This window comes from Gopherus evgoodei, chromosome 4 (assembly GCF_007399415.2).
Source record: "Gopherus evgoodei ecotype Sinaloan lineage chromosome 4, rGopEvg1_v1.p, whole genome shotgun sequence".
Taxonomy (NCBI): Eukaryota; Metazoa; Chordata; order Testudines; family Testudinidae; genus Gopherus; species Gopherus evgoodei.
In genome coordinates this window covers 7,063,795-7,079,783 of record NC_044325.1, presented here as the reverse complement: position 1 = coordinate 7,079,783, position 15,989 = coordinate 7,063,795, and the positions used below count along the sequence as shown (strand labels likewise).

Here is a 15,989-nt window from a genome sequence, read left to right as displayed (position 1 = left end):
CCAACAGAGATGTATCTGTTGTCGGTATTTGTGACAGAGGTGGTTCTGTGACAAATACACTTTGTGGGGCTTTGTCCACCAGTCTAGTGAGCTTTCGACTGTGACTGGCATTGAAAGACACTTGTTCAAATTGTGTCTGTGCATACTGCATACTGTCCTGAACCACTCATGAAGGCAGCGCATAGGTAGTGTGGCAGGGGACAGATAGCTCAGTGGTTTGAGCACTGGCCTGCGAAATCCAGGGTTATGAGTTCAATCCTTGTGGGGGCCATTTAGGGATCTGGAGCAAAAATCTGCTGGGGATTGGTCCTGCTTTGAGCAGGGAGTTGGACTAGATGATCTCCTGAGGTCCCTTTCAACCCTGATATTCTATGCCTTACAACAAAGGTAGTCACTACCATATGTTCTGGCTGATCCCTGTGGGCTGGCCTGCACTATAGGGATCAAATTGATTGGGTGGGGGGGTAAATCTGTGAGTGTGATGGGGTGGACTGGGGCCTGAGGCCTTCTGCCGGAGGCCTCACAGTCCTGCCACACCCTCCCCAAACCCCAAAAAGGACAGTGGATAGAGTCCTCCAAACTGCCTAGAATGGCTGTGTGGGATGCAGCCAATCAGAAGGGGCTGCAGGGCACAGCCAATCAGGGCCCAGCAGGCTAGTATAAAAAGAGCTGCAGGGTCAGAGTGAGTTCAGTTCCTGGAGTTGGAGAAGTGTGGTGTGCCTGGCTGGCTGAGGGAGCTACAGGACCTTGAACAGAGCAGTGCTAGCAAAGATGGGGGAGGGGAGCAAGACAGCATTCTGGGCTGGCTTTTGGGACTCAACCAGGACAACGTCCTGAGATAATGGTGAAGTATGTGCTGGGGCCATGGGAAGTGGCCCAGGGAATTGTAGCTGTGATGCAGTTTATTTAAAGGAATGCAGTGGATGGCTGCTATCTATAAGGTCCCTAGGCTGGGATCTGGAGTAGTGGATGGGCCTGCATGTTCCCCCTGCCACCACCATTAGCCACTGGGGAAGTGGCCTGGACTGTTGATGCACCCCAGAAGGGGGAACTGAATTATTTTAGTGGCCCAGCAGGAGAGCTGGGTCTAGAAGAGCCCCAAGACGATGAAAACGTTGCCTCCAGGGAGGGAACCCTGGGGCATTGTTCTATGCCAGAGCAGGGACAATTTGAGAGAGTACAGAAGGGGCTGAGAGAGAGTTTGAATCAGAGTACTATGATTAGCCCTGCTAGACTGATTGAAGAGCAAGCCCAAGGATAGGGCTGCAGGTAAAGAGATGTTACAGAGGGCACTGAGAGAGGCCCCTGTTGGACTTGTACCCCGGAAGGAGTTTGCTTTTTATTTCAAATACAGACTATGTGTGACTTGGCTGGAGAGCTCAGTTGCTGAAGACTCATCGCAAAGGCATACAGAAAGGGTGGGCACAAGCACTCCGCCAAGGGGGTTGCTTGCAAGAGGTGAGTGCCACCCTGTTACAGTTGGCAATGAGGCTCTGGCCTCTACTACATTGAGGTAGGTCCCAATAAATTCTAGGTGTTGTATACGTATCAGTATTGATTTTGGAATGTTTGGTTGGAGGCCTGCTTGTGAGGAAAGGGCCATTGTCCTTTGTGTTGCTGCTATGACATCTTCTCAAGAGGGGGCTTTGAATAAACAAATCATTCAAGTATGGGAATATCATAATTCCCTGTTTGCAGAAGTGCACGGAGAACACTCTGGGTGCCACATAAAGGCCAAACAGAAGTACCTTGTACTGTTAGTGATCCTGCTCCAGAACAAATCTGAGGAATCTCCTGTTTGATGGATGTATGGTGACGTGGAAATACGCATATTGGAGGTTGAGGGTTAAGAATCAATCCACTGTTCCAGTGCTAGGATTATTGTTGCTGATGTGACCATCCTGAATTGGTGTACTTTGACGAGTTTCTCAAATCTAGAATGGGTCTCCACTGACCGTTCTTTCTCGGGATAGGAAGTAGTTGGAATAAAAGCCCATCCCTCTGTGTTGTATCAGAACAGGTTCAACAGCACCCAAGTGCAGGAGGTGGTTTATTTCCTTGCATAAAAGGTTCTAATGAGAAAGGTCTCTGAAGTAGGATGGAGAGAGATGGTGGGAAGGAGAGAAGGAAATAAATTGAACTAAGTATCTGGTGTTGATAATTTCTAACATCCACTTATCTGAGGTGATATTCTGCCATATTGGGTAGAATGAGGTCAGGCAGTCTCCAAACTGATGGTGGTTGCAGCAGATAGGACTGGGGAAAGCAGTGGAGGTGAGTTGGAGGTGGCCTACATTTCGTAACTCTCTATCTTTGCAAATCATATGGTCTCTGCGGAGGAATGTATGGAGCAGGTTTCTATCACTGTGCAGAATGGTATTTATTCGGGCTTCACAGGCCGGCGCTACCAGCCACACAGCTGGAGGAGCCGCAGGGCGGCAGCCCAGGGTGGAAGCGGCGCCTGCCGGCCGGTGCTGCCAACCACACAGCCAGAGGAGCCGGGGGGCAGCAGCCAGGTGCGGAAGCAGCGCCTGCTGGCCGGCGCTGCCAGTCGCACGGCCGGAGGAGCCGCGGGGCGGCAGCAGCAGCCCGGCGCAGAAGTGGCACCTGCTGCCCCATGGCTCCTCTGGCCGTGTGGCTAACAGCACCGGCCGGCAGGCACCGCTTCCAGGCTGGGCTGCCGCCTCGTGCAGCTAAGCGCTGGGACAGGAGCCAGGGACAGGCGGCAGCGCAGAAGGGAAGATGAGCGGGGGGGGGGAGTGGAATCCGGTCTGGGGTGTGGCCAGAGGAGTCAAGGGGGCGTGCCCAGAGGAGGAGCCAAGGGGGGCACCATTTTTATGTTTTTTGCTCCCCCTACACTGAAAACCCGGCTACGCCACTGATGTTTTCCTATAATCTTGTAGCATTGGGTCGTTCTTTCATCACTTATTTATGCCAAGCCTTTCTTAAGCCTATGGTCCAATATGGCTAAGCTAAAATTCTACAGGCCTCAGCCTGTATGCTTTGTGTTTCAGCCCCAGTTACTTAGATACATATTATATACTTATCCCTTCTGGCTACCAATCAATCTTATATTTCTATAATCCTACAATTTAAATCTATTGAGAATACAATGATTATATATGACATAGCATGTTAATCATAACATCACACAATAAATGAATGATAAAATGAACTAATTGGCTATACAGTCCTTCTGAAAACAGAATTCTTGTGGTACCACAGGGAGATATTAGCAGTAGTACCACTCTAGTTGAAGTGGTTGTCAGTGCCAATGGGGCTCTGTGCTCCGCTGAGGGACTGGTAAGTCGTTGTGGTGCCAATCTGCTTGGTGCTGCAAGTCTGAGTGGTTCAGTCAATACCGGCATGAAGGAGCTAGGCTTATCTCTGCCACTCCTTTCTGAGCCCACCCTCTTAGGGTCCTTGGCTTTAATGGTACCAGGGATACCTGAGGATCCCACTGACTCAAAGGTGTTCAACCTTGCTCTGGCCAGTACTGATGTCATCAAGCATGCTGGGGATCTTTTCTTTTTAGCAAGTTCCCTGGTAGAAGAGGTTGTTGTCCTCTTCTTGGTGGCCTTTTGCAAGGATTGCAGCAATTTCCTCTGTAAGGGAAGCAGGAAATGTTTCTCTGAACCAGTCGTTGGGGTCAACTGGGACCAGCGCTCAGAGGGAGTCTCTGGGCCCAGGTTAGAAGCTGGATGCGGCGAGCTCTCCATCATGGTAAATTTTTACTTGAACACTTTGACTTTTCTCCTGCATACCTTGAGGTTGAGGCAATGTATATACTTTTGTGGTGTGCGTGCCTCCCCTAGACAGAGGATGTATCAAGAGCGCCCATCGCTGATGAAGATAGCTTCCCGGCAAGAGAGACACTGTCTGAATTTGGACTATCTGGGCATGTCCCTCTTTCCCGGTATCTTTCCCTAACGGGAAGGAGCACTGTGGAGAAAACTACACTACTCTACAGATAACAGATTCTTAGCAGAATTTTTTTTTTAAACAAATAAATGAGGGAAGAGCATAGTTCTAACAAACTCTATCACTAAAACAATAACAACACTAAAGAACAACACTAAATAGGCTCTGCTGGGAACTGTCTCAGGCCAAACGCAGTAGAGAAAGAAGGAACTGAAGGCAGTTTGGCCACATGGTGCTATATAGCCACCAAAAGCGGCACGAAATGCGGCATGTGCAGCCCAAACAGGCACAGCTACCAAAAATCTCTGATCACAGGCACAGGGATGCAGACTCACCTAAAGTGGCGCACCCATATGGGATACTACTTGAAGAAGCATTTATCTTTTGTAAAAAGAGTCTATTTGAAAATAAAATACTGACACTTGCCTCCTTCCTAGAAAGTTCTATGACAATAGCAATATGGGACCAGTTTCCTACTTCTTTAAGTAGTGTTTTAAGTTCATTATTTACAAAATTATTTAAGTATTATCCATAATAGCTGCAGTAAGTGTTACAATATGGGTTGCATTCTGCATATAATTTAATTTTACTTTTTTTTTCTCATTTTGGCCAGATCTATTGATTTACTACCTATTTAGGCCCAGATTTAAGGCGCCTAAATACCTTTACAAATATGGCACTTGCTGACTCCTGCTCTCTGGAATGTCCTGGAATGCATTATATTGGGGGGAGAGAGAGAGTGAAGAAAGGGGAACGATTGGTAATATCCTATATTTCTTCTTTGTTTAGATGAGACAGCACATAAAAACATCAAAGCCACTAAATTAAAATGTACCAATTGCTATTATTTCATCCATTGGACTAGAAAAAATAAGTGGTTCAATCATATAAGCCCTTCAAGGTGTGTTTAGCACAGAATACAAACAAACATTCTGCCACTTATCTGAAGCTTATCTACTGTAAACCATACTTTAGCAGGACTTCTTTGAAAGCAAAGCTAATGGAGCTTACACACAGCTTGCCAATTTTATTGGGTTTATGACCATTTTATGGATACTTTATCTATCCTTATAAGACAACAAATACATATTTTTGTTATTAATTTTGATATGCCTTGTGTCCTGGATTCATCTGAAGATGTGATCAATGCCATTTGCACAATGTCAATGGATTGAGTTATTCTCCCAATATGTGACGCTTGCCTTACTGCTGAAAGTAACATTATTGCTTGAATTTGAGAGTTTTAGAAATATTTAGTTTGGCTAATTGCCATGTGGTGTTTTAGCTCCAGCTCTGTTATACTGTTTCAAAACATATGTACAAAAAGCTCTTTGGTTGGATTCTTCTTTGAATTTACTAATAAATATGCAAAACACAGAAAAAATACTTTGAGCTAAAGACAAAAGACTCCATTGAAACAGAAATTAACATAATTTAGGGCTAAATTATGGCATTTAGCCACAACTCTAAGCAGGAAGTAGTGCAGACCTAACAGTCACACTGCCCTAAAAGTATACTACATGCTTCTCTGGGTGTGCCCCCTCTCTATGGCCAGCCATCTTTGTAGACCAGTGTGGAGTGTTGTATGACCAGGGCCTATCACTTTGCCTGCTCTTTTTTGGGCAATTTGTGCTTCAACCCTTAGGGTTGCACAGAAGAAGCAGATTGTCCATAGCCTATTTGCAGGTGCACAAGGAGGTAAAAAGACATCTTGGGACTTCTCTCCCTGAACATATGGGTTAGGGGCAAAGACATTTTGGGCTCTATTGGTACTGCATAAATAAATTGCTTTCAGTAAGTAATTAGCAAAAAATAATATTGTTGCCAATAAAATATTCATTAAATAACTACTAACCAGCACTCGTCCTCCAAAGATGTACCCCTTATTTCCCAGCACAGCACATGTATGAGCAGCTCGAGGCTGAGGTGGAACTCCACCCTGAAAGTACCAATACAAGATTTTTTAGAACATTAATCTATACAGTGTCAGTAAATGTCTAACTGCAAGTCAATAAAACATGAAATGCAATGGTAAAGTTGAAATGTACCCCATATCTTCCACTATGAAGGCAAAATTGCAAATGTGCAAAACAATTTGAGGGAACACCCAAAACTCCCAAGCATTAGATGACACATGGTATAGTACAGTTCAGCCTTAACTATATTCCCAGGCATTTTGGTGTTCAATTTATTCTTTCAACACCTGATTTACCAACGCTTAATTCCAGTTTTACACCAGTGAGCTCCACTGATTTCTAGAGCTTCATCAATGTAAAACTACAGTAATACTGGTGGAAAAGTCCTCTAGGGCCTGTTTTTCAGATGCGCAAACCACATGTGGTCACCTGTGGGGGTAGGGGGAAGCAGTAGCACTTAAAATGCAGAAATTTTGCAGGGTTTAACATAACTTTGACTACTCAAACCTATGGAGTTGGTTCATGGTCAGGATTTATGGCAGGCCTGCACAGCTCGTAAAGCAGCGAGGGCCACATTACTCCAAAGAAAACAGCTGAGGGCTGAAACCTCCCGGCCCCGCAGAAACACGCCGTCCAGCCCTGCGGAAATAAACCCTCCTTCCCCAGCGCCGCCCCACCAAAACAGCTGTGGGCCAAAAAAGAAGGTTGGGGGTGGGGAGGTGATACTTTATTTTAAATCAACCAGGGGCTCCCAGCTGAAGAGGTGGCTGAGAGCCCTCAGGGTCAAATTAAAGGCCCGGGGCTCTGGCGGCTGGGGGAACCCGGCAGGGCCAGCTCTAGGTTTTTTGCTGCCCCAAGCAAAAAAAATTTGGCTGCCCCCCATCCCAGCCCTGGGCTCCCCCCTGCACTCCTCTGCTGCCCCAGTCCTGGGCTCTCCCCCCACCCACCCACACACACCCCCTACTGCCCCAGTGCTGGGCTTCCCCACCAGTGCCCCCCCCACACCTCCTGCCACCCCAGCCCTGGATCACTGGTAACTCGCTCCCAGGGCGGGTCATTCGGCAGGAACTTTGGATGTGCACAAAACACAGACAGAATTGGTTCCCATATGGTTACAGAGCTGCAGTAAAGTGGAACAATTTTCAGCTTGTGTGACTGGAGGATATCTGGATGCGTATTACAAGACTGTCCTCCATAAATGAGGAAAAGTTGAGGTGCCTTTATTATTCTTTTGTTCCACTCTTTCTTTCTATGGGGAATTTGCCAATGCAGTATCACTGTCTTCCTTTTAAACAAACAAAAAGGCAATGGCTGTTGAAAATAGCAATTCCAGTCCTAATAAGCATTTCTTGCTCAATTTTATCCTACTGTTTCTACAGCAAGTTACAGTGGATCAGTATATTTGATTTGGGAGAAAAGAAGTAACAGCTGCCCAAACTGAGCTTGAGCACTCCTGAATTTTGAGATGTTCAAATCTGGAAGGCAGGTGCGGGGGGTGGGGGGGCAGAGGGTCTGTGGGCTCTGCGGGGGAGCATGGCAGCAACGTGTCTGGAGCTGCACGGAGCCAGATACGCTGGTCTGAGTGGCACGGTAAGGGGGCTGAGGATTGGAGAAGGGGTAGGGGTTTCCGAGGGGCAGTCAAGGGACAGGGAGCAGGGGGGGTTGGATGGGGCGGAGGTTCGAGGGGGCAGTCAGGGGACAGGCAGCAGTTGGATAGGCATGGGAGTCCCAGGGGTTTATCAGGGGACAGGTAGGGGGTGGGGTCCTGGGGGGCAGTCGGGGGGTGTCTCAGGAGGGGGCAGTTGGGGACAAGGAGAAGGGAAGCTTAGATAGGGGCTGGGGTCTCAAGGGCCAGTTAGGGGCAGGGGTCCCGGGAGAGCGGTATCAGGGGACAAGGACCAGCAATGCTTAGATAGGGGGTGGAGGTCCTGGGGGGCAGTTGGGGCAGGGGTCCGGGCAGGGGGCAATCAATGGCTGCGGGAGGGGATTCAAAGGGCTCTGCGCTGCTGGTCTCTGCGGGGAGCCCTGAGCCCTTTAAATCCCAGCCACGGCCCCGCCACCGGAGCCGCGGCCGGGATTCAAAGGGCTCTGGGGTGCCCGAAGCCGCGGGGAGCTCTGAACCCTTTAAATCCCAGCCACGGCTGGGAATCTCTGCAGGCAGCCCAGAGCCCTCTGACTCCCGGCCATGGCTGGGATTTAAAGGGCTCTGGGCTCCCCGCCGCTGCAGGCAGCCCAGAGCCCTTTGATTTCTGGCCGCGGCTGAGATATAAAGGGCTCTGGGCTCCTCGCGGCTGTGAGCAGCCCAGAGCCCTCTGACTCCCAGCTGCGGCTGGGATTCAAAGGGCTCTGGGCTGCCCGCAGAGCGCTGTGTGCAGGGCATTTAGAATCCCCCCGCGGGCCGCACAGTGAAGCTCCGCGGGCCACATGTTGTGCAGGCCTGATTTATGGTAACTCCTGGGGATAAATTTTAGACAGTAGCTTCCCCTTCTTATGCTTAATGATCTTGTATGTTGTGAACGTTATTTGTTTGAAAAAAAATATCCCCATGATGTAATACTGAGAAATAATAATAATGAATACCTAGCTCTTATATAATACACTTCATTCATAAATTTCACTGCTTTACAAAAATCAAACTCTTAAACTTTGTATGTAGTATCCAATCACTTGATGCCAGCAGGAATTTTCCCCATGTAAAGAAAAAATAGGGATTGCAAGACTGGGGCCTTAGCTTTTAATGGAACTTTTCACTTGATGTTTGGTTTAAGAATTTTATAGAATCCTAGGAAGTCACATAAAAGAAACATGAAAGTGTCAAACAACCTTATTATGTTATAATTCTTCCACTGAGATCTTAATGGAGTCTGTGTAAACTTACCAGAATTTTATGAGGCTTTATGTTATGCTATAATAATAATATATAAAAATGTTCGAATTACAGTTTTATTGAGAGCTCACTGAGAATATATGCCATCATTGAAACAATATTAATATAGAAGAATTTCTTATATGTAAGACATCAGTTACTGCTCCTGTTCATACTGTTAAAATAAATGGTAGTCTGTCTCAGCCTTAAACCCTTGATGCAACAGAATTAAGAAACATAGCAACTGCATCTGCACAGTAATGACTAGAGACCCAATTTTGCAATTGGATCTGCATGGATGGAAACTGTGCCTGCTGGATCCCCCATTGAAGTCAGTGGAATACAACATGAGTTCAGGAGTCCATTAACAGGGATCTGATTGCAAGATCATAGGAATGGCCATAATGGATCATACTTGTGGTCCATCTTGTCCAGCACCCTGTTTCCAACATCAGATGACTCAGAGGAAAATGCAGGTAGGTAGATATGTGGTGATCCTAATCCTTGATAGTTAGATTGGCTTAAACCCTCATTTCAGGGTTCATCTCCCTTCCAATACTCTTTTTGTCAGCATTAACTACAGTAACTCTGGATATTCTTGTTATCCAGTCCCTCTTTGAATTTTACTACGTTCTTGGCATCAACAACATCCAGTAGCAATTAATCATAGAATCATAGAATATCAGGGTTGGAAGGGACCTCAGGAGGTCATCTAGTCCAACTCCCTACTCAAAGCAGGACCAACACCAACTAAATCATCCCAGCCAGGGCTTTGTCAAGCCTGATCTTAAAAACCTCTAAGGAAGGAGATTGCACCACCTGCCTAGGTAACCCATTCTAGTGCTTCACCACTCTCTGAGTGAAAAAGTTTTTCCTAATATCCAACCTAAACCTCCCCCACTGCAACTTAAGACCATTACTCCTTGTTCTGTCATCTGCCACCACTGAGAACAGTCTAGATCCATCCTCTTTCGAACCGCCTTTCAGGTAGTTGAAAGCAGCTATCAAATCCCCCCTCATTCTTCTCTTCTGCAGACTAAACAATCCCAGTTCCCTCAGCCTCTCCTCATAAGTCATGTGCTCCGGCCCCCTAATCATTTTTGTTGCCCTCCGCTGGACTCTTTCCAATTTTTCCACATCCTTCTTGTAGTGTGGGGCCCAAAACTGGATACAGTACTCCAGATGAGGCCTCACCAATGTTGAATAGAGGGGAATGATCACATCCCTCGATCTGCTGGCAATGCCCCTACTTATACAGCCCAAAATGCCGTTAGCCTTCTTGGCAACAAGGGCATACTGTTGACTCATATCCAGCTTCTCGTCCAGTGTAATCCCTAGGTCCTTTTCTGCAGAACTGCTTCCTAGCCATTTGGTCCCTAGTCTGTAACAGTGAATGGGATTCTTCCATCCTAAGTGCAGGACTCTGCACTTGTCCTTGTTGAACCTCATCAGGTTTCTTTTGGACCAGTCCGCTAATTTGTCTAGGTCCCTCTGTATCCTATCCCTACCCTCCAGCGTATCTACAATTCGTCCAAGTTTAGTGTCATCTGCAAACTTGCTGGGAGTGCAGTCCACGCCATCCTCCAGATCATTAATGAAGATGTTGAACAAAACTGGCCCCAGGACTGACCCTTGGGTCACTCCACTTGAAACCAGCTGCCAACTAGACATGGAGCCGTTGATCACTACCCGTTGAGCCTGATGATTTTGCAAGCTTTCTATCCACCTTATAGTCCAATCATCCAGCCCATAATTCTTTAACTTGCTGGCAAGAATACTGTGGGAGACCGTATCAAAAGCTTTGCTAAAGTCAAGGAATAACACATCCACTGTTTTCCCCTCATCCACAGACCCAGTTATCTCCTCATAGAAGGCAACCAGGTTAGTCAGGCATGACTTGCCCTTGGTGAATCCATGCTGACTGTTCCTGATCACTTTCCTCTCCTCTAAGTGCTTCAGAACTGATTCTTTGAAGACCTGCTCCATGATTACTTCCAGTCTAATTACTTCTTGTGTGGAAAAACAGCTTTGAATTTGACACTTTTTAGTTTCATTTAATGTTCCCTTTCTCTTGTGTTATGAGATAGGGAGAACATAAAAATGCACTCGTGTTATGAGCCTGAGAAATGCCAAACATGTTTAAAATAGTTCTTCCTGACATCAGTCTCTAGAGTACAGTTATTATTCAATATGTGGTGGAGTTACAAAAATATATAGAATGATTAAAGTTTTAAAAAATACTCACTCTAATTGTTGGTTGAAACCAAGTTTGTGTGTTTGTATCAAAAACATGAACATCATTATGCCATCCCCAAAATATCTGCCCTTCCTAAAAAGAAGAGTGAAATATCTAAAATTATATTGTTTCATTTACTTCATCTCATAATCCTTTTGTTTTATCAAAAAGCATTAGGCATAAAAGTGACAAATTATTTTCTGCATTTAATCAGAGTAAGTACAGGCATGCACTAATTTTTATATAAAAAATACACATGAGGTAAAATTTTCAAAAGTGACAAACATTTAGGTGCCTAAGTCTCATTGAATGTCAATGAGATTTAGGCCCCTTTGTGCCAAAGGCACTTTTAAAAATGGCCATTCTGGGTCAGACCAATGGTCCATCTAGCCCAGTATTCTGTCTTCTGACAGTCACCAATGCTAGGTGCTGCAGAGGGAACAAACGTAATAGGTCATCATCGAGTGATCCATCTCCAGTAGCCCATTCCCAGCTTCTGGCAAACAGAGGCTAGGGACACCATCCCTGCCCAGCCTGGCTAATAACCATTGATGGATCTATCCTCCATGAATGTATCTACTTATTTTTTGAACCCTGTAATAGTTCTGGCCTTCACAACATCTGGCAAAGAGTTCCACAGGCTGACGGTGCATTGTGTGAATAAATACTTCCTTTTGTTTGTTTTAAACCGGCTGCCTATTAGTTTAATTTGGTGACCTCCAGGGAGTAAATAACACTTCCTTATTTACTTTCTCCACATCAGTCATGATTTTATAGACCTCTATCATATCCCCACTTAGTCGTCTATTTTTCAAGCTGAAAAGTCCCAGTCTTATTATTCTTTCCCTACATGGAAGCTGTTCCATACCCCTAATCATTTTTATTGCCCTTTTCTGAACCTTTTCAAATTCCAATATATATTTTTTGAGATGCGGAAACTAGATCTGCATGAAGTATTCAGGATGTGGGCGTACCATGGATTTATATAGAGGCAATAAGACAGAAAATATATCTATCCCTTTCTTAATGATTCCAACATTTTGCTCGCTTTTTTTTTTTTTGACTGCTGCTGCACATTAAGTGGATGTTTTCAGAGAAGTATCCACAATGACTCCAAGATCTCTTTCTTGAGTGGTAACAGCTAATTTAGACCCCATCATTTTATATGTATAGTTGGGATTATCTTTTCCAATGTGCATTACTTTGCATCTATCAACACTGAATTTCATCTGCTATTTTGTTGCCCACCAGTTTTGTGAGATCCTTTTGGAGCTCTCACAGTCTGCTTGAGACTTAACTATTTTGAGTAGTTCTGTGTCATCTGCAAATTTTGTCACCTCACTGTTTATCCCTTTTTCCAGATAATTTATGAATATGTTTAATAGTACTGGTCCCAGTACAGACCACTGGGGGACACCACTATTTACCTCTGTCCATACTGAAAACTGACCCATTTATTCCTACCCTTTATTTCCTATCTTTTAACCAGTTACTGATCCATGAGAAGACCTGCCTTTTTATCCCATGGCATCTTACTTTACTTAAGAACCTTTGGTGAGGGTCACAGGTTTTCTCAAAATCTAAGTACACTATATTCACTGAATCACCGTTGTCGACGCCCATCAGAGAGTTCTAGTACACTGGTGAGGCATGATTTCCCTTTACAAAAACTGCATTGCCTCTTCCCCAACAAATCATGTTTATCTGTGTATTGGATAATTCTGTTCTTTTGAGAATGTGGTGCAGGCTCCAAACATTTAGGCACTTCAGAAAATATTGCCTTCAAACGTTTAGTACAATATGCTTTGTATAAACAAAAGTTTTTATTCATTAGTAAGACATTTTTCTTATAATTTCTCATTAATACTAACATTTGATGAAAGGGGTCTGTTCTCTCCTTGATGTATCTAATTCTTATTAATGGCAACAACAGTTGAACATGCATAACGATTAAACAGACTTCTATGTCATTTTCTAATTATGAATATTGTAACCAGAGCCATCCCTAAAGGTATGGTGAATCAGGTCAACTGCCCTGGACCCTGTGTTTTGGGGGGCCCTGAGCTTCGATAAAATCATGAAGAAGTGGGCAGGGAGGTGAGGCAGGAGGCAGGTGAGCAGGGTGAGGAGGTGAACGGGAAGGTGAGCGGCAGGCGGACGATGAGGAGAGCAGCAGGCGAGTGCGGGGGGGAATGACGTGGCGGCCACCGGCAGCCCCGCTACTAGAACCTCCCCCCAGCGCCTCCTGCCTGCCGGCGGGCCCCACTGATCAGCGCCTCCCCCTCCCTCTCAGCATTTACTGTGGATCAGATGTTTCATGGTGTCAGGAGGCACTCGGAGGGAGGGGAGAGGAGTGCAGGCGCAGCGTACTCAGGGGAGGAGGTGGAACTGGGTGAGGAAGAGGCGAGGTGGGGCAGGAGTGGGAAGAAACAGGGTGGCGGTGGAGCCTTGGGGGAAGGGGTGGAGTGGGGGCTGGCGGAGCACCCCCCCGGCAGATTAGAAATTCGGCACCTATGACCCAGGCCCCACACTCCCATAGGATGGCCCTGATTGTAACAATTCACTATGGGAATCTAAGTGGTACTTTGTTCCAGGCATCTTATGGTAAAGGTATTTACTTTGGATAATAAATTAAGGGAAGGTATTTATGGACAGATAAAGATGTGAGGTTGTAAATTCCCTGCCATTACTTCAAAGAGCTCAATACTAGAATTTTCTGTAAGTGGAAGCATCTAATTGGAATAGAGCTATTTCACTTTTTCTACTTTAACAACACTTTGCTTTTACTTTATCTAGGGGAGTCCAGGCTTGGGTACTCCCAATAAATTATAAATTGAAATCAATTAATTTTTCAAGATTCAGTTCTGTATTACTGTTGATGCAATCTAACAGAAACAAACTAATGAAGGAACAATCTAATATCAAATGGCTGCAGTACAACATGATTATTTTACACGTCTGCTGAGATTATTGTAATCTGTAGATGTGGAAGTATGGTAAATCTAGTTTGAATTTATGCACACACAATAAAAATTAGAAAAGTTTTCAAAAACTGAAAAACCACTTTTTTCAATTATCCATAAATTTAAAACAGCTTGTATCATTAACCTCATACATTTTTCAAAAATCTCCAATGACCTAAAACATACACATACACACACACATATATATATATATATACACACACACACATATATAAAGCCAAAGGGACATTTTGTGGAAGTTTCTCGAGGTGAGCAAAACTGAGCGTAAAATGGAAAGCATTTTACAGTCTACTTCCTATCTTATGCTCCATTTTGCTCACCTATGGAGTCATTATTATAGCTCCATAATAACAGATATTGGAAACTTTGCTCCACTAATATGAGAGGATTCCTCTGAAGAGAGAAAAATATTCAAACAAAAGTAAATCAATATTAATATGCCAAAACATTTTCATTATGAAGTATCTCTAAGTTATCATCTCAGGGTGAAATCCTAGCTCCATCAAAGTCAATGGGAAATTTGACATCCACTTCCATGAGGCCAGAATTTCACACCCTAATTTAAAAAAAAATGGAGTTTAGCCCAGAGTTTTCCTAAATCCAATCCTGGTGCAAGCCAGTACAGTTTCATTAACTTAAATCACTGTTCATCACTCCCCTGCAGAGGGCCTCCACTGTACCCCATTCACCCTCACAATATTGCCCACTCTACCTGCTACACAGAGGAAAGACATCAGCTTCTATTGTGCATACCCTGTCTGGGTGTTTTTAAACCCAATATATACACCATACGGTCCTGAGATCTCTCTTTCAATGGAGTTAACTCTACTAACTCTCAGGACTGAATCTGGCCCCTTGTTTTAGTAGCTGTGGTTCCTTTAATAATAGTCATGTGCTTAATAAAACTTTTCAACAATCAGAAGGCACTATTTATTTTAAACAGTAAAAAATCTTACCCAAAATGCATCATGAACATCAAAACAATCACTCAGTTCATTGTGTTTCCTACATCCATAACCACCAAAATATATTAATCTGGAAGAACAACAACAATAAAAAAAATCTATTGAACTTGAACTTCATTTGTTTTAAATGAATATTCAATTTGATATTTTGATAAGCTACTATATTTACTTTTATTATCAGAAATTTCAATTATCTGTACTATTAATGCTTAAATGTGTAAACAAAGAAAAATATTACATACTGTATATAATTACTACACAAACTTTGTGTTGCTACACACATAGACATGCCTGATACAAACCCACAGAACCAAGGAAATGAAGTTAAGCTACATGCTCTACACTTCCACGCACAAGTTTATCGCACCTCAGCATTGCCAGAACTTCTACACCACAGAACAAGGCTTAACTCTGCCCCCATTTCACCCTTCTGCACACACACCTTTACCAGATTATATTTTTTTCATCACTAGTGGTTGTGAACATTTGGTGTTGTAGTTGGTTGTTTTGGGAGGTGGCAGTTTGATGATGATTTTGTACAGAAGGGAGGTTACAAGGAGTGATGGAAGGCTGGCATCCCTAAGAAAGCAGAGTTACAGCAGCTCTCTAGATATCTCCCAGTATTGTGCAAGCTTCTAAGAAATACTTATCTTCAGCTTCACATCTTCTGAGGACTGATGGCAAATTTTCAAAATGGAGCGTAGTTTTCCCCCAAATACGTACATTTAACAAAAGTGTTCAGTTAGTCACATACTTCCACCTGAAATGGGTGGATCTTCATTCTGTACATAAATTAAACTTTACTTTGAATTAATTAATTCATGCTCTTGAATACTCTGATATCAACAGCTAAAAAGAGATGCATGGCTGCATACATGTTTATACATCTTGCAGCTAATTCAGAGTTTCAAAACCAACATGCAGTACTAAGTACTAAATGTATTGGGGTTCTGAAGTTTTTTTGTCATACACTGGAGGACCTAGAGTCCAGAAATCAATAAATGAATTAACTGTTTATTTTGTTCATTATATATCATGTAACTCTTATTTGTTTACAATAGCTTTTACAGCAAATAGCCCTTATATACAATTAATTTATTT

The 15,989-nt window shown here is 44.1% G+C and overlaps 1 protein-coding gene across 3 annotated transcripts in view; it reads right to left on the bottom strand.

Annotated features, from left to right (window-relative positions):
• KLHDC1 (kelch domain containing 1) overlaps positions 1-15,989 on the bottom strand; it is a 58,178-nt gene that overhangs the window by 29,411 nt on the left and 12,778 nt on the right. For 2 of the 3 annotated variants that reach the window (XM_030562809.1, XM_030562807.1), the window contains exons 5-7: positions 14,880-14,958; positions 10,949-11,032; positions 5,777-5,860 (exon numbers count right to left, since the gene is read on the bottom strand). In XM_030562809.1, the coding sequence (XP_030418669.1) occupies positions 5,777-5,860; positions 10,949-11,032; positions 14,880-14,958 (247 nt within the window). The remainder of the gene's footprint in view (positions 1-5,776; positions 5,861-10,948; positions 11,033-14,879; positions 14,959-15,989) is intronic. The other variant, XM_030562808.1, reaches the window with a different exon arrangement.